The sequence below is a fragment of the Pristis pectinata genome, chromosome 30, assembly GCF_009764475.1.
Source record: "Pristis pectinata isolate sPriPec2 chromosome 30, sPriPec2.1.pri, whole genome shotgun sequence".
Classification (NCBI taxonomy): Eukaryota; Metazoa; Chordata; class Chondrichthyes; order Rhinopristiformes; family Pristidae; genus Pristis; species Pristis pectinata.
The window spans coordinates 7,782,617-7,801,756 of NC_067434.1; the positions used below are offsets into that span (position 1 = coordinate 7,782,617).

The 19,140-nt window shown below is 40.9% G+C and overlaps 1 protein-coding gene across 4 annotated transcripts in view; it reads left to right on the forward strand.

Annotated features, from left to right (window-relative positions):
* Nucleotides 1-19,140, forward strand: part of cuedc2 (CUE domain containing 2) — a 37,072-nt gene that overhangs the window by 11,090 nt on the left and 6,842 nt on the right. For 3 of the 4 annotated variants that reach the window (XM_052041529.1, XM_052041528.1, XM_052041530.1), the window contains 4 exons: nucleotides 4,846-4,976; nucleotides 10,785-10,955; nucleotides 15,701-15,750; nucleotides 18,185-18,245. In XM_052041529.1, coding sequence (XP_051897489.1) covers nucleotides 4,846-4,976; nucleotides 10,785-10,955; nucleotides 15,701-15,750; nucleotides 18,185-18,245 — 413 coding nt within the window. The remainder of the gene's footprint in view (nucleotides 1-4,845; nucleotides 4,977-10,784; nucleotides 10,956-15,700; nucleotides 15,751-18,184; nucleotides 18,246-19,140) is intronic. The other variant, XM_052041531.1, reaches the window with a different exon arrangement.

A 19,140-nucleotide genomic window follows, 5' to 3' on the forward strand; every position in this document is an offset into this window, starting at 1 on the left:
CTTTTTCTGTCTCCTGCATTCATTCTCTGTCTCTTCCCCTCTACCTCTCTTCTCTCCTCTACCCCCACGCACCGAAACCAGTATAAACGTAGCCATCTGATTTGATTGCAAGATGTCTGTGGTAGATCTGCAGGGGAAAAGTGGATGCATGCAGAGGGTAAAGTGGCTGTATCTCACCTCATCCTAAGGCATCAGCACTCCACCACCTCCCTTCCAGTTGCTCTCACCACATATCTCTAACTCTAGCAGAATGAAGAAAAGCTATTTTGGCTTAACTGCAACACCCCACTGGAGTCAGTACCTGAAACCCAATCCTCTCTCCCAGCGACAGAGCAGACTGTGTCATTTTCCAGAAATAGTCTTCACCTCCGAAGCTAGTTCTGAACTCCTAATGTCTGAAGTGAATACTCACTATTGAAAGTAAAAACTGCCTTTGCTTGATTGCACATTCTTCATTGTGCGTAGATTGCTGTATTTCCAATGATTACAGTTCAAAAGTATTTAATTTTCTGGCTGGCAAGCTGTAATTAGTTGGGTGCCACAGGAATCAGTGTTGAGGTCTTGACTATTTATAGTCTGTGTTCATGACCTAGAGGAAGTGACTTGGTGTAATGTAGCCAGAATCACTGTACAAAGACATGTGGAAAAGCAAGTAGTCAGGAAGATACAGAGTCTTGAAAGTGATATATCTGGGTTCAGTGAGTAGGCAAAAATGTAGCAGAAGAAATAAATTGGAGGAAATGGGAGATTCCCTTTTGGAGAGAGATTGGATTTACAGATATGAAGGGTTTCAAGGGAAGTGGAGTTGGTGCAGGAAAGTGGGATTGAAACGAAAGATCAGCTGTGAACTAATTGAACAACAGGTGAGGCACAAACGGCCTCATCCTGAGGCCTACCTCAGCCCTCATTGTCAGGCTTCGTCATGAGCCCTACTCCTGCTATGTTTTTTTGTCCTTCTGGAAGGAAGAATGGAAAAGCAGAATATTGAAAAGAGACCATAGAATGCTTCCATACTGAGGGATCCAGCTGTCCACAGAAAGTTAGCAAGCAACTACAGTGAACATTAGAAAAGCACATGGAGTGTGGCCTTTACTGCAAAGGAGTAGAGCATAAAAATGGGAAGTCTTGCTGCAGAGACCATCTCTGAAGCACTGTATTTTTTTTTAAGAAGCGTTATACTTGCGTTGCATGAAGTTCAGAGAAGATTCACAAGGTTGATTCCTGGGATGAAGAGGTTGTCTAATGAAGAAAAGTTGAGCAGGTTCTGCCTGCACTCATTGGAATTTAGAAGAATGAGAGGTGATCCTATTAAAGCATGTAAGATTCTCAGGGGTTAGAGTTAGGAGAGAGTTAGAGGCCAGGAAAAGTCTATCTGTCCTTAAGGTGAAAGGAGCAGACATCATGAAAGAGGTTTGCTAGTAAAGGACCTCTTAATGTATTATTACAGCCAGAAACAAATCTGAGCTCAGTTTATTCCCTAATTCCAGAATATACACTTCCGTCCAAATCCCCCTAACTGACATTTATTTAGTAGCATTGCAGGTTGTTCACCTTCCCTATTATTGGGTTTGGTTAGAAAGCCAGCAGTATAAATTAAACCCCATTGAAAAGGGGTACTTCTGATTGTCAGGATATTGTATTGGTTTGGTATCAGAAGTTAAGGGTTATGGCAAGTTCTTAAACTGAATTTAATAAACTTGTGGCCTGGCATCAGGAGAAAATGCAAACAACCATAACATCTCTCTACAAGAATCCAGTCCTCATTAATGTCCGTCAGGGAAGGGAACCTGTGACTTTAATCTTCAGTCCAAAGGTTGGCTTTTAATGGATGTGAGAGGCTGCGTTAAACTGCTGTCAGTACAAAATCACCTTGGGTGAACTTGCCAGTGTCTTTTCTCTGTTTTGGGTTAGAAGCAAAGCTTCATAGAGATCCTGGAACTACTTGAAGACAGTTGTTCAACTGCAACTAACACAGCAAAGGGAAAAATGATTTCAGTCACTTTCAGAAGAGCTGTGTATTTAAACTAAAAGCAAAGCAGTGTGGTAAGAAAATGATGAGACTGTTGTTTAGTTTGGACATAATGGCAATTGCTCATCTTCATCCAGCTACATCATAGCAGATATAAATTTTTTAAACAAATTTTGGTAATCCATAACAATAAAGCTTAAAGTACGATAGACATCATCTGAAAGGGAAAGACTGCTCAACAGTTGAATCTGTGAGACAGAACCTGATGGCAGCTGGGGACAATATATTACTTGATCAAATGCACATTAAGAATCTGATTTGATACATTAACTGTTTTAGCTTTTTGCTGAAAAGCAGTATCTTTTTTAATGACAACTAAACTTGCACTGAGTAACAAATTTGTACATTTAATTAAGTTTATTGGCTTTTAATATTTACTTGATTTTCAAATCTTCACTGATGTTGATTTATAATCTTCCTGAGGCATTTACAACATAAACACACAATACAGTCTGGTTATGTTAATGTTCCATATGAGGCTTTTTTCTACATTCTTTAAGTTTACCCTCACATGCACAAGTATCATGATGTATAGGTAGAATGAAAAGCTTGCTTGCAGCAGCATCACAGGCACATAGGTTCAGACAGCACAGAATATAAATTATACAAGACAGTGAAGAGAAAAAAAATTGTTTTGCATGATCAGAGACAAGTCCATGGTGGTGCAAGAGGTAGTCTGTAGTGTTCTATTGCTGAGGTAGGACGAGAGTTGTGTAGGCTGGTTCAAGAACCTGACGGCTGTAGGAATGTAGCTGCTCCTGAACCTGGCAGTGTGGGACTTCAGCCTTCTGCACCTCCTGTCTGACATTAGCAGTGAGAAGAGAGCATGACCTGGCTGGTGGGGATCCTTGATGATCTTGAGGTAGTGCCTCCTGTAGATACTGTCAATGGTGGGGAGGAATGTGCTCATAATGGACCGGGCTGTGTCCACTACTCTCTGCAGCCTCTTGTGTTCCTGTGGGTTGGAATTGCTGTACCAGGCTGTGATGCAACCAGCCAGGATACTTTCAACAGTGCATCTACAGAAGCCAAATCTCCTTAAATTTCTAAGAAAGTTGAGGCACTGGCACTCCCTCTTCGTGATTGCATCTATATGCCGGGCCCAGGAAAGGTCATCCGAGATGTTAACGCCCAGGAATTTGAAGCTGCTGACTCTCCCAACCCCGAACCTACCAATGAGAACTGGTATGGGGTCTTCTAACTTTCCCCTTTCTGAAGTCAACAATTAGCTGCTTGGTTTTGTTGACATTGAGCATGAGGTTGTTATTGAGGTACCACTCAACCAGGTGTTCTATCTCACTCTTGTAGTAACGGGTATTACTTTCTAAAAATTATCTGGATAAAAGTATTTTCTGATTTCCATATCAGTGACAGTCTTGTATTTATGGTCTGTAGTTGTGAGGTGTCACACATGAAACCATCTTCTCTACAGTCAAATTGTTTCATGATAATCAGGACAATTCTCTACTCTTTCATTGAGTTTTAAACTTTTACTAAGGGTTTTGGGGGAAAAAAAGGTTCAGACTTTCCTGATGAGAATGACCTCATTTCTGGTATCATCCTTGCATCTTCTATTTTGCACCTTCTCCATAGATGTCTGAGAACAACTCTGTTAGCCACTGGAGGTGGAGTGTATCTATTGCCATGAGCAAGCATTGTTTGTACAGCAATCAGAAACAGTCTGTTTAAAGAGCAAAGGAAATAGAATTTATGACAGAAACTGTAGTATCCTCTCCCAATAAAAGGCAGGGTAATTTCCGTAGAAGAATGCAGTGAGTGGATGAAAGTTACTGTACAAACCAATAAGTTATGTAAAATCAGTTTGTCATGCAACAGGTAGACTTAATTGACAGGAATGACCACAACCTGCACTCTGTTTAGGAGTAGCATTACCACTACATGCAGCCTATTCCACATCCTTTTTATAATATGACATCCAGACCCTTTCAGAGTGCTCCATGAGATCTAATCAAGGTTGGAAACAAGAAAAAAATTTACTCCTCTTCAGATAATGCCAAGGATCTTCAACATCCTTCTGAACCTGTCGGGCAAGAGAGCTACCTACTGAGCTCTGCACACAATTAAGTGATGTACATTGAATGAAGTTCCTGTCAATGCATTATTCTGCAGCAAAACTGTATTTGGTTACCTGGTTAGTTTATGCCTGTAATAATGTGTGATTTCATATTATATTAGATCCCCACTTCCCATCCAAGTTTTCACTGCTCCCCACTTCAGCCATTCCCAAAAAGCAACCTTCAATATACAAGAAAAGTACTGTGGATGCAACAACTTCAAAATAAGATACAGTGCTAATAATATCAGCAGGTCAGGCGAGAGAAACCAGGTTATCATTTCAGGATTGATAATGTTTTATCAGATGCGGAAAAAGTTAGAAATACAGTGTTTTAAAATGCAGAGGACAGATCAGTCTACTTCCTGGAATGTATCTCTTCAGTAGAGTGATTCTGAGCTCTAACCCACTCCACTCTTAACTCCATCCTCAATTTCCTACACTTCCAGTGAAATTCAATATAAGATCCACTTCAGGCTTAGCAACATCAGTTAATTATTCTGCTATTCCCATTTACACTTTGAAGATATCTTGTACTGATTTTATTAGTTGGCTCTCTGGTCCTTGTTATTGATTGGTGGTTTGTGGCCTTGTTGTATTCAAGGTGTTTTAGTATAGGTTGTAGGAATAATTAAGGATACAGGAATAATTGATATTAGTTCTCACTTTACACATTCACGGGAGACTTAAGTACACAGAAAGGTAGCTGAATGCTTCTAACTTATTTTTTGTACCTTTACAGAAAATGTTCCTCCTCCTGCAGGCTCGCAAGATACCACATCTTCTTTGAACAAGCAGCCAAGTGACAGGGAACAGAAGACATCAATGGAATTGGAAAGCAGTTTGGTAGCAGGAGTAGGAGCCACTGCAAAGGTTCAGTATTCTACTGACTATAACAGGTGCTGGCAGTGTTGATCAAAGCCCTTATCCCTGTGCTGAGGGCTTCAAGTACTGAGAAAATTAGTGCAGGAGTTCAAAAGAGCATTTCTACCAAAGGGTGACTGCTGCAGATTAAGGAAACCACTAAAGTAAATAATGTGAGAGATAACAGAGGGATTTAATGACTTGGAATCGTAGTCTGTAGAGTGGGTAAAGTTTATGTGGTGTGTGGCATGGAGCCTTGAGGTGACCCTATGCCGAACATTTAGGGGAGCAGGACCAGCAAGAGGGTTAGCCTGGAAGGAGTTGAGCAACATCTGGTAGATACTTACCACAGAATTATTTTTCATTTTTTGGAAAATGATTGGTTCGGGCAGAAAGTAACCAGGGCAGAGTCCACAACGACCTTTAGCTGCTCCATCAATGACCAACCTTCCTTCATGAAGTCAGAAATATAGATGATTGCTCATAATTTCACTAAGTTTAATTCCATTTGCAATCCCTTCAATAATGAAGCAGCTCATGCCTGAGTGCAGCAAGACCTAGGGAAGAGTCGGGCGCGGACTGATGTGAGTAATGTTCAAGACACATGCATCAGACAGTGACCATCTCCAACATTAACCACCTCCCCTTGACGTTTAATGACATTAACAGAATCTGGTCCCCTACCATCAAAATCCAAGAGTCACCAATGACCTGAACTAACCAGGTGAATAGTGTGACTGAGAACAGGTCGGAGGCTGGATGTTCTACACTCCGTGAGTGACTGACAGAAAAAACAGAAAAGAAGCATGCTGTCTAAATGGTGAGACATTGAAGAACTCTGAGATGCAGAAGGATCTGGGCATCCTGCTGCATGATTTATAAAAGAATAACATGCAGGTACAGCAAGCAAATAGAAAGCAAAGGGAGTTTATTCTTCAGTTATATAAGGCATTGGTGAGACCAAATCTGGAGTTCTGTATACAATATTGGTCTCCTTATTTAATAAAGAATGTCGATACTTTGGAAGCAGTCAGAGAAAGTTTGCCAGACTGATTTTTAAGAAAAAAAGAGGAGCTGGAACCACTCAGCAGGTCAAGCAGCATCAGCAAGGAGAGAAACCCTCAAGGACCCTTCATCATCACTAGCACCAGTACTGATGAAGGGTCCTTAACTTGAAATGTCAATTCTGTTTCTGTCCTTATTGATGCTACTTAACCTCCTGAATGCTTTTCCTGTTTTTGTTTCAAATTTTCAGTTTCTGCCATATTTTGCTACACTTACTGGACTAGTAAGTGGAATTGGTGGGTTGTCTTATGAGAAAAGATTGGGCAGGCTAAGCAAGAGGTGAATTCATTGAAAAACGTATCCTGAGTGGTCTTGATGTGGAGAGGAAGTTTCTCTTTTGGGAAAATTTAGAAGGAGGGGACACTTTAAAAATAATGGGTAACCAATTTAAGATAGAAATGAGGTGAATTTTTTTTCTTCGGGGGTTAAGTCTTTGTACCTCTCTGCTTCCACTCTTTTGAGGTGAATAGGTTGTTGAAAAGCAAGGGTATGAAAGGTTATACAGGTAGGTGGGAATTGAGATTATAATCACATGTACCATTCTCTAATTGAATGATGGAACGGGTAAAGTGATAACCTCCTGCTCCAAATTCACATGCTCATGTGAAAGTTCTTCTGCCTCCCCAGATCCTTTTGATTAAATACAGGGCAGTAAGGAATGTGATGGAATACCGTCCACTTGCCCAGATGAGTGCAGCTCCAACATTTAGAGCTGAACTCTTCCAGACAAAGCAGCTCGGAACACCATCCATACCCTGAACCTTGAGTCTCTTTGCCATTGGTGCACTTTGCTTGCATTGTGTACCATCCACAGAAGGCACAAGAGTCACACAGCTGGCGCGTGGGAACACTGCCATTAGTTGCTTCACCTCCAAATCGTCCTGCCTGGAAATGTATCACTTCTTCACCATTGCTGGGTCAAAATCCAGGAACACCTCACCCTTTACTGAAGAACTGCAGTGGTTCAAGAAGGCAGTTCTCCACCACCTTCTCAAGTAATAAAAGCAGGAATTGCTGGAAACTACCAGCACCTCAGGAAGCATCTGTGGAAAGACGAACAGTTAATGTTTCAGGACCAAGACCCTTCATCAGAACTCATGATGAAGGGCTATGGACTTGAAATGGTAATAATTCTCATTCTACAGATGCTGACTGACTTCATGAGTGTTTCTAGCAATTGGTGTTTTTATTTCAGATTTTGAGCGTTTTCAGATTTTTGATTTTTTTTTTCACCTCCTCCCCAAGGGTAGTTATGGACAGACAACAAGTGCTGACTTCTAATGAAGACTGCATCCCATAAATGGGGGGGAAAAAAAAACATTAAATCAGATGGGACTGACTCCCTTGTTAATGTCAGAATTTGGAGAATAAAACTAGTGCCATTTGCCAGCATTTGGCCCATAACCTTCTAAACCTTTTAATCCATTTACCTGTCCAACTGTCTTTGAAAAGTTGTTATTGTACCTGCCTCAACCACTTCCTCTGGCAGCTCATTCCACATACATACCACCTTTTGTGTGTAAAAAAAAAAGTTTCCCCTCATGTTTCTGCTAAATCTTTCTCTCACCTTAAATCTGTGCCCTCTAGTTCTTGATTCCCCAACTCTGGTGGGGGGGTGGGGGGGAAAGAGACTGAGTGCATTCACCCCATCTATGCCCCCTTATGATTTTAATCAGGGATTAGTCAGATCCTGGGATTCAATTACATATTGTAACGAACAAATAAACATAGTCTTTAGAGAAAGTTGCATTCACTTATAAGTGGTCCAGTAAATGTTAACATCCTGTTCAACTGTGTGGGCATCACAGATGAGCCCCTTGTTTTTGCTTTACATTCACGCAAGGATTCTTCCAGCCAAGTCACTGATTACCAATCCTGAATAGGCAATCTGGTCTTTACTAGGGCTTTGATAGAACTGGGTGGAAGAGGGGGAAAAGTGTACATTTATGTGCTGTAGAAGTACTGCAATTTTTCTAAGGAAAAGAGAGGTAGCGTAAATGTATCATCCCTAGTCTCTATATATTTTAATGGATGAATCCCTGTGACAAGTTAAGTTTATTGTGCAATACCTGCACCTACTGATGGAATAATGTTGGAGGAAAAACAGCAGCCGGCATTTATATAGTGTTCTTGGTAAAATGTCCTCCGATGCTTTGGAGGAGAACATTCAAACATTTGACCAAGACACGTCAGGAGATACTGAGACATTTGATCAAATGATTGGCCAAAGATGCAGGGGCTCTTTTAAAGAATGGAATTAGGAACAAAGAAATGGAAAATAAGTTTAAGGCACAGGTATCATTTTAAAAAAAAAAGTTGGTGCACATAAGCGGACCATTTGGCACATTAGAACTGTCCCAACTCCTTGGAGAGGAATTCATTTGGTCACGTTTCCTCGTGGTCATGCAACTTAATTTTCCTCAAGCACCCATCCACTTTTGCAAGCTCTGACTCATTCCACCCTTTAACATGTATTGTCTCTTATTTCTTCCGCCAAAATGTGTCACTTCACACTTGTCTGCCAATTGTGCTAGCCTGTGTCCCCTTGCAGTCTATAAGAACTCTCCTCACTGTTTACCACGCTTCCAGTTTGGTGTCATCAGCAAATTTTGAAACTTTACGCTGTTCATCCATATTTGAGCCATTTATTTAATAAAAACTGTGGTGCTACCACTGATCCCCTGGGAACACTACTACTATCCTCTGGTCTTTACCGCCACTCTCCTTCCGGGCTGTCACTGACTCCTTTATTCTGGAAGTGGAAGAGCCAGAATTGGATGGATTTGTAGATCTAGGAAATTTGTAAGATGTGAAAGAGGAAGGAATGGGGTCTTGGTGGGGTTTAAAATGAAACTACCAAACTCAAGACATTGCTCAATTGGGAGTCAGCAGTTTTGGATGATTTTAAGATTTGGAGGAGAAAAGATGGGAAGCCAGCCAGCAGTAAGGTGGAATAATCGTGTCAGCTGAGTCAGCAGCAGACAACAACCATGTAGTGGTGGGCATCTATATATGGTGAAATACAATACCAAGGGTATGGGTGATCTGATTCAGCTTGTTGTCAGAGGGAGGGATGGAATCAATGGCTAACGAATAGAAAACAAAAACTGAAGTTGCTGGAAACACTCAGCAGGTCAGGCAGCATTTATGGAAAGAGAAGGGGAGTTGATGTTTCAGGATAAAAACTCTTCATCACAACTGGGAAAGAGAGAAAAGTTAGTTTTAAGTTGTAGAGAGAATGGGAAGGCATGGATAGGACCAAGGCTCAAGAAGGGAAATACTGAGAGTGAACAAGGAAAACGAGATGGACTGAAATCAGGTTGGAGAAAGGAGCAAGGTGGGCATTGCTGGAAAAGAAGTGCCATTGAGTTCAACAGCAAATGGCAATCAAGAAACTACAATTGCTGCCTGACTGCTTGTGTGGTTCCAGTATTTTCTGGTTTTATTTCAGATTTCCAGCATCTGCAGCTTTATAATTCTCATTAGTTAGAATATAGTTTAGCTGTGGTCATCTTGATATTTAGTGGAAGAAATTTCTGTTCTAGAACTGATTTTGACAAGCAGGTTTATAATTTACACTCTCACAGTAGTACGTAGTTTCAAGCACTGCTTCCCCATGAAAACGAATGGGGTATTTGTGTTTATTTTCTCATCCTTGTTTCTGGATTTCCATGCTTTAAAAAGCTTTAAAGCAGACAGCAATGATTTTTGTTAAGAAAATTAGAAATTCAGATGGTTCAGAAAATAGCTCGCTGACTGCTGATTCTTTTGTTCATTTTCACATGCTGGAGCCCTGGTTCCCTCACTCTCATGAAACACTCTGGTTTCACTGAAATATTATTATTATTCCACTGTATAACATCAAAAAGGAAAGTTAATTGATTGTGTTACAGTTCTAATAGGATTAAAATCCAATAATCCAGAAAATCTGCTCATCCAGCACCACCAACACGCCATATACCTGATTTTTTTTACTGTAAATGCTGATTGTAAAGAGATTCCCATAAGTTTTAATTCAACTGTGAGTCAGTCTTTTTTTTGAGCAATTGTTAAAATTGTGTGAATTTCTTCACATAGTTCAAGATAAATTCAAAACCAAGAATATAGGCAGTTAACACAATTTTATTAACTGTTTAACAAAAATCTTTGCTATTTGCTGGAATCATTTCTGCACATAAGATTTATAAAACATTGAAATGTAACAAAACGTGAGAAAATATACACAAATAGCACATGGGGGAAAAAGACTTTTGTGAGATTGTAAATTGTGAGTCTGTTTGGCACAATCAGTTACAGAACAGAAATTTCCTCCAATTGAAGACAATTGAAGCCATTGTCTTGGTTTTTGAACCAAAATATATTCCTTGGATTCTAATTTAATGTCTCCTTAGCTGGAACCCTTGGGGAACCTATTGATTTTGTATGTCCACCTCAGACTAGATCTGGTTTCAGTTTAAAGCCGTGTGATAGATGTCACTCCCGAGAGTGCAGCAGTTCCCTGGCACAAACTGTCAGTTTACTTCATTACTGCGGTGGGATGGGCCTAAATCTTTTAACTTCTTGAAGATGTCCTAGCCCTTGCAATTGTGCAGGCGAGGAAAAGCACATTAGCCATTGCAGCTCACCCTTGCCTTTTCTTAAAATTATCTTGTAGATGTGAATGAGCTTTTAAGGAATTTTAAGGCAAACTGTTCCTGAGCTCCTGATCAGGATCCTTCCTACACGTGACATTCCTGCCCCTTATGTTTTTAGGAAAGCTGCGATGGAAAGGAAGATGGGGTCCAGCTGCTTGTCGAGATGTTTCCATCCTGCAGTATATCCACCATGCAGCATGTTCTATCTGTGGCGAAAGGCAACTTGGATTACGCTGTGCAGTTAATAATGGAAGGGGCAGTGGAGCAACCTGACCCTGCAACTTCAGAGGTTAGTCCATCAGGTATATGAACAGGAGACTGGAAATTATTCATTTCTGCTGATGCTCATAAGAATCCTACCGATGATCACCTCTGATGATGGCAGACCTGCAGTGCAGTACTCAGAATGCTGCACTCTGTTGGAGATGTTGTCTTGGATTTTAAAAAAAAGCTTAAAGGTGCTATTATTTCAAAAGACAGAAAATTCTGGTCCTCTGGTCAATATGTCCTTCAAACAACATGTAAAGTAGATTTTTTCCATGAACTTTGCTGTGTACATTTAAGTTTTGCTTTACTTGTTTATTAAGCAGTTCTGGATGTGAAGGGCATAGTGTAAATATAAGCCAGACTTTTCCATATCCCTCAGATGTAGTCACCAGCATATGATTACTTCACAAATGAAACTCGGGCAGGGCACATTAACGTTGTTACAGCCTTGGCAAAAAGATTGTTTTCCTTTCTCTTCTCAACCATTTCTTTACCACTACTGCCCGGCCTCAACCAGCAACAGAGGTTCAGCACTTCTTGATGATGCAGCTCAAACTCCCCATTGGTGGTCTCTCTTGTCAGCTTGTTGACATGGTCCATTGTATGAGATGTTAATACCCATACAACAAATCCTGGTCTCCATACGTCTTGGTTCCCTTTGCTACTGGATTAAGATCTCATTCTGTCAAATCCATGTGGTAGCTGGTATGCAATAGTTAATCCATGTTAGAAGAAACTGCACAGTGCAACTTGCAGCAGTGACAGACCTGAATATCACTATGCCTATCATTGTCTGAGGATCTGGACACATTGACATTGACATTACCAACCAGAGTAAGATGTTGAGCAGAAAATGGCCAGTTTAAAGGACAAGGCAGTGGGCAAACTGGAAGAGGAATGCCATCTTCACAGTGAGCTTTGCCACCAAGAATGAGCGAGTCCAGGATCTCAGCAACTCCCCCTGTGGAATTAGTGAACGTCTTATGACCCTTTGGCTCACTCTAACACAGAACCACGGTCACTACATTCATCAGTGCGTACATTCCAGCCCTGCAATCTTTGGATGAGGCCAAGGAGAACTTCTATTCCAAAAAGCTTAAAAGCTCCTGGTCCATGTCCATTCTTAGTAGTTTCTTTCCTGCATAATGTACTATATTTCTTCATCCATTTTCACTCTTTCCAGTATTGGGAACTCACCTGAAGTGCAGCAAGAAGCCAGTTTGAACATAAATCTCATCCTATTTTTCTCACCTCAAGCACATGGTGCAGATTGGAGTGCTAGTTACTGCCAGTATTAAGTTTCCTTAACAAGACCAAGACTCCCTGAAGTCTTGATTCTGAAGATTGGTCATTAACCTTAAAGGTTAATCTGTTTTTGTCTCCTTGCATCCTTCCTGACCTGATGAGTACTTCCAGCATTTTCTGTTTTCTTTTCACCTTCTACAAAGTACAAGTCAGGAGTCTGATGGAACATGAACACATGAAGTAGGAGCAGTAGTAGTCCACTCAACCCCTTGAGCCTGTTTTACCATTCAACGAGACCACTGCTGATCTGATTGTATCTCAACTCCGCATCCTTGTCTACTCTGAGTAACCTTTCATTCCCTTAATTATCAAGAACCTATCACTGCATTAAATACATTCAAAGATTGCTTCCACTGCCCTTGAAGCAAGGGAATCGCAACCCTCTGAGAGAGAGAAAAAAAAATTCACCTTATCTTTCTCTTAGTGGATGACCCCTAGTTCTGGATTCTCATTCAGGAGGGTACATCCTGTCCAAATCCACTCCTCAGTCTCTTGTATGGTTGAAGTAAGTCCCCTCTCTTTCTTCTCAAGTCCATTGGATACAAGCCTGGACTGTCCAACCTTTCCTCATGAGGTATCCTGCCCATTCCAGATCTCAGAGTAATAAATGTCTTTGTGGTATCAGCAAATTTGGCGACCATACCTTCAGTCCCTCTGTCCAAGTTAATTACATAAATTGTAAAAAGTTGAGGCTTCATCATCAAACCATTCATTACATCTTACTAATCAGGATTTGTATTTACTGTTTCCTGTTAGCTGGCCAGTCTTGTATATGTTATCTATATGTTATCTCTTACACCATGTGCTTTGATCTTCATGCAGTAAGTTTGATGCAGTACTTTATCAAACTCCTCTGGAAACGTTAGTATATGTGTTGGTTCCCTTTATCCACTGAACGTGTTACTTCAAAGAACTTCAATAAATTGGTCAAACGAGATTTCCCTTCCGTGAAACCACATTAACTTTGCCTGATTACCTTGTTTTTTTTCTAGGAGCCCTGCTATACCATCTTCTGGTTCTAACAGCTCCCTAGTACAGATGTTAAGCTACTGTTCAATACAGCTTTCCTGGTTTTTGCAATTCTTCTGTGTCTCTTCCAATTCTCAACGTAAAATTATTTCTGGGATGTTACTCATGTCCTTTATGATTAAGACTGATGCAAAATACATGTTTAATTCATTTGCCGCCTCCTTGTTTTCCATTCTTAATTCCCCAAACTGACTTTCTATAGGACCAAAGCTCTTTAAAATATCTACAAAAACTCTTGTTTTTATATTTCTGACTAGTTCTAGCTCTTATTCTTTTTCATTAATCTTTTGGAATATTTTACACTTACTTTAATGGTACCCCAGAAGCTCTCCAGCATTCAGGACAAGGCAACCTGCTTTACCTCGGTGCCAAATCTGCCGAGCATTCACTCTGCACCATCGGCTCACTGTGGCTGCAGTGCATGTCCTCTACACAAAAGGCACAGCAGTAACTTGCCGAAGCTGCTTCAGCCGCACTCCAGAAGGTAGCAGGTAACACTGCCATCTGCAGGTTCCCCTCCACATTGCATACCATCCTGACTTGGAAATAAATATCATCACTGTTGCTGCATCATAGTCCTGGGACTCCCTACCTAACGACAGGGTGGGAATATCTACACTGCACCAGTTCCAGAAGGTGGCTGACCACTACCTTCCCAAGGGCAAATAAGGTTAGGCATTAAATGCTAGTCTTGCTAGCAACACCTACATCTTTTGAATGGAGAGAAAACACAATCTTGGTGAGATGCTTCGCTACACTAATGGAAGTTGGTATGGTATTACTATGGTATTTCATACCCTTGCATGCCCTGGAGCCTCTTGAATTATAACATTGATTATGGGGTAGTTTTATGATTGAAGCTTGTACTCACTGACATGTAGGATGAAACTCTCTCAAGTACAATTATAGAACTTCTGTTACTACCAAAGTGGGGCAGAGAGATTTCATCAAGTTTACATTGTTCATTGTTCAGATGCATTCTGTTTCATAATGTGTTAATATTCACTTGTTCTGGCTGCTGCTCTTGCTTGATACACAGGATTGCAATGTGTAGTGTTCTGCTAGGTAACCACCTTGAGTTATGCAAATCCCTCAGTGAGTCGTGGTCGTGGTCCGAGTCTCAAATAATGATGAGTCAGAGTACAGGAAGGAGACGGAGAGCCTAGTGACATGGTGTCATGACAACAACCTTTCCCTCAATGTCAGCAAAACAAAAGAGCTGGTCATTAACTTCAGGAAAGGGGGTGGTGCACATGCTCCTGTTTACATCAACAGTGCTAGGGTTGAGAGCTTCAAGTTCCTAGGAGTGAACATCACTAATAGCCTGTCCTGGTCCAACCATGTAGATGCCACGGCCAAGAAAGCTCAGCAGCGCCTCTACTTCCTCAGGAAACTAAAGAAATTTGGCATGTTTCCTTTGACCCTCATCAACTTTTATCGATGCACCGTAGAAAGCATCCTATGTGGATGCATCATGGCTTGGTATGACAACTGCTCTGACCGTGACTGCAAGAAACTGCAGAGAGTTGTGAACACAGCTCGGAATATCACAGAAACCAGCCTCTCCTCCATGGACTCTGTCTACACTTCCCGCTGCCTTGAAAAAGTAGCCAACGTAATCAAAGACCCCACCCACCTTGGACATTCCCATCTCCTCTCCTCTCCCATCAAGATACAAAAGCCTGAAAGCACGTACCACCGGGCTCAAGGACAGCTTCTATCCTGCTGTTATAAGACTATTGAACAGTCCCCTAGTACGATAAGATGGACTCTTGACCTCATAATCTACCTTGTTTTGGCCTTACACCTTATTGTCTGCCTGCACTGAACTTTCTTTACTTTATTTATCCAGCACGGTAACAGGCCCTTCTGGCCCAACGAGCCCGTGCTGCCCAATTACACCCATGTTAATCTACTAACCCGTACGTCTTTGGAATGTGGGAGGAAACCGGAGCACCCAGGGGAAATCCACACAGTTACGGGGAAAACGTACAAACTCCTTACAGACAGCGGCAGGAATTGAACCCCGATCGCTGGCGCTGTAATAGTGTTATACTAACCGCTACACTACCGTGCCACCCAGTCATCAAGTAACTCTGTAACTGTAACACTTTATTCTGCATTCTGTTATTGTTTCCCCTTGTACTACCTCAGTGCATTATTGTAATGAAATTATCTGTATGAACAGCATGCAAAACAAGTTTTTCACTGTACCTCGGTACATGTAACAATAATAAACCAAGTTACCAGTGCTTGGAACTTCTTGATGGGAGGAACTATTGACCTCAATCTATCAGTTCATTCTGACCCTGTCTAAAAGTAACAATGTAAGTATTGAGTTGTGGATACATCAAGTACAGTCCTAATGTACAGTAGGTTCCATGGTGCTTTGCTACTATTTTCCTTCAGAACGGTTTTTCTTTTTTTTTTCAGGAAAAACAACCAAAAACAGATGATAAGATTAAAGCCAGCATCTTGGAGAAGTGAGTATTGTCCACTGAAAGTATGAATTTCTTTTTGCACTGAGGGGAGGAGGAAAATGTAATCACTTAAGAGTTCTAATGTCAACCATGTCCTAGAGCTCTGTTCAGGGTGATTAGAGAGTGGAGCTTGCAATAACAGGAGTTAATGTAACTAACGTAGGTGCTTTCAAAAGTAAAATCTGGTTGAGCCAAATGGTCATTTGTGTGCCGCATGAAATAATACCATATAATTCCTAGTGGGTAAATGTTCTTTCAATAGTACTTCATATCTGTTTTTGGGCTGTGAGGCTAATAGGATAATGTGAGACCACACTTGAAATGAACCACAAGTTAAATACAAAACACAGTTGGTCCAACAGGATGTTAAAGAAAAAAGATGTGTCTTTTGCTGTAGACCCTTCACCGAAGCTAATGAAGGAAGGGACTGGGGCATCAACACAAAACATTAAGCCAAAAAAAGCTTCTGTATATTTCTAGCACTTTATTAATTTAAGATAATTGAGAACTTAGTTCTGTACATTAAAGGAGATTAGTTTGCAGGAATAAAATGGATGCTTCCACTCTTCTGAACTCAATAAAAGAATGTTTGTTCACATGTTAAATGACAGAAGCAATTGAATCTCACGACTTTTGTTTTGGGCGATAGCATGCTTAGATTTACTTTTGATAGTATCATACCCAAACTCATTTGGAGTTGTTGTGAAAATCTGATTTACTTTGCAACAGCTTGTTACTATACAATGCTTTTAACAAATCAAACTAAATATGTCACTAAGCAACATGGTATATTAGGCAGGTGACCGAAAGTTTGGTCAAAGAGTAGGAAGATATTAAAGAAATGATGAAAGAGAGGCAGGAATGTTAGGGAAGGGATTCCAGAGCTGAAGACACAACTGCAAAGGGCAGTGGTTAAGTTCAGGAATGACCAACAGGCCAGAACTGTTGTAGGTGGGATCATAGGATTGTAGGACTACAGGAGATTAAAAATTGTGAAGTATGGGACCATGGGGGAATCTGGAAAACAGAAAGTTGAATTTTTAAATCAAGACTCTGCGTAGTGAAGATCCAATGTAACTCAGCAAGCACAATGAGCAATGACTGAATGGAAATTTGAAACAAAACCAGAAAATGCTGGGAACACTCAGCAGGTCAGACAGCATGTGTGGGAGGGGAAATGTTTAGTATTTCAGGCCTTCATCAGAACCAACAGGAGCTAGTCGGTGCTTTGGAATTCCTGATGCTTAGTTGGAGGGAATTTCTAATTTTTTGATGTGTCCCAGACAAGGAGCTTAGTTGTAGAAACTGACATCTTTACAAGTGATATTCCAAAGATGAGGAATAGAAGGCGATCCCAGGGATAGATTCTTGGGAGACACCAGAAGCAGTGGTGGGAGTATGGAAAGAGAAGCCATTGCGGGTGGCTCTCTGAGCATGACTGGACAGATAAGAATTGAACCTGGCAAGTATGATCCCAGCCACCTCAATGACAGTGCATGAGCTCTGGAGAAGACTTTGTAGAGCATGGAAACAGGCCCTTCAGCCCATTGGGTCCATGCTGACTGTCAAGCATCAATTTACACTAATCCTGCACAGATCTGATTTTATTCTCTCAGGTTCCCTTCAACTGTCCCCATGTTCTACCTCTAGGAGCTAATTAACCTACCACTCCTCACATTTTTGAACCTGGAGGAAACCCACCTAGTCACAGGGAGAACATACAAACTCTGCACAGACAGTGCCAGAGGTCAGGATTGAACCCATGTCACTGGAAGTATGAGGCAGAGGCTCTACCAGCAGCACTACTGTGCCATTGCACTGCCTGAAGTTTAACCATGTATTTATAGCCTTGATGTCAAATATTGCCTTGAGACAAACTTTGGACCACCTATCTGTAGCATCACTAAGACTGCCCATTTCCATGCCCATTCATCACAGCTCACCTGCAAGCAAAACACTTGCCCTTGGTGTGCCCAGCTCTGTCAGAGGTTGTATATAGGTCAAAAAACAGTTGGGACAGGTAGATTATCTAGGCATAATTATGTGGGATCTTGTTAGTGACTTTGATATCTGTTTTGATAGCACAAGGGCAGAAAACCTATTTGGAGAAACTTAGCAATGCTTAGATAGGACTGCAGCATGTTCAAGGAGAGCAAAGGGTTTGGAAATTTGACTGGTAGTTTTCAAGAACTGAGGGTATTGGCAGCTGATTGTAAGGGGAGAATGACAGAACCTAAGAGAGCTATCAGCTAACTTTTTAATTTTTTATATTTGTAGTAACCAGACATTTGTATAAAATATTAATTATGTAACTACACACACATTGGTCCTAAAATTCAAATATATTTGTTGGATTGGGTTTTGTTAAAATGCAGTACCTCTGCACAGATGCTGATATTCTCCCTGTTTAAAATGTGTATTTTAATTGTTATTTCAGATACATGATGGTGGATGATGAGGAGGATGTCAAAATTCACAAGCCTATCGCACCTAAAGAGGTAAGAAGTTATTTGGAGTGTTATCAGACCAGACTCATAGAATAAAACTTTTTGCCAGTGCTGTCCATAGTGAGCTTTACGTGCTCCATTACCCACTAGAAGGAATGTGAAATCAGTTCACAACCTGACTTCTTCACCTTGATTCTTGACAAGCTTTTGCCTCAGTTTGTGCCTAAATCTTCTAGTAAAATTGCTGCAATACAGCCTTCAATCATGTCCCAGCATTGTGGAATCTTTCTGGCTGTTGATAAAATCTCGCTGTACAAGAAGAGGCCATTTGTTCCTGCCATCAGTGCCAGCTGTTTGAAAGACCTGTCCAATCACTTCCATGCATCCTGCCTTTTCCTCACAGTCCTACAAAAGTGTCCCTTTCAAGAACATTCAATTTCCTTCAGAAAGGTGCTGTGGATGTTGCTGAATACTTCCAATCAGGCCAACGAACTGTTAAGTGCACATTGCCACAACAACTGAACTTTTAATTGCAGTTTCCAACATCTTTCACGGTCAAGTAGGGTATTGGTTTATTATTGTCACTTGTACCGAGGTACAGTGAAAAACTTGTCTTGCATACTGATCGTACAGATCAATTCATTACACAGTGCAGTTACATTGAGTCAGTACAGAGTGCATTGATGTAGTACAGCTAAAAACAGTAACAGTACAGAGTAAAGTGTCACAGCTACAGAGAAAGTGCAGTGCAATAAGGTGCAAGTTCACAACAAGGTAGATCGTGAGGTCATAGTCCAGGTAAGCTATTGGCCAAATCTTTTACTTATTACATTTCAGAATCTTACTTTTTTTTCTCTCAAAACTCCAAAATTAGAGTGATACAAATTGGGAGAGCTCTTTACCAGGCACAGATAATATGAAGTGAATGGGCCCTTCCCTCTGTTAT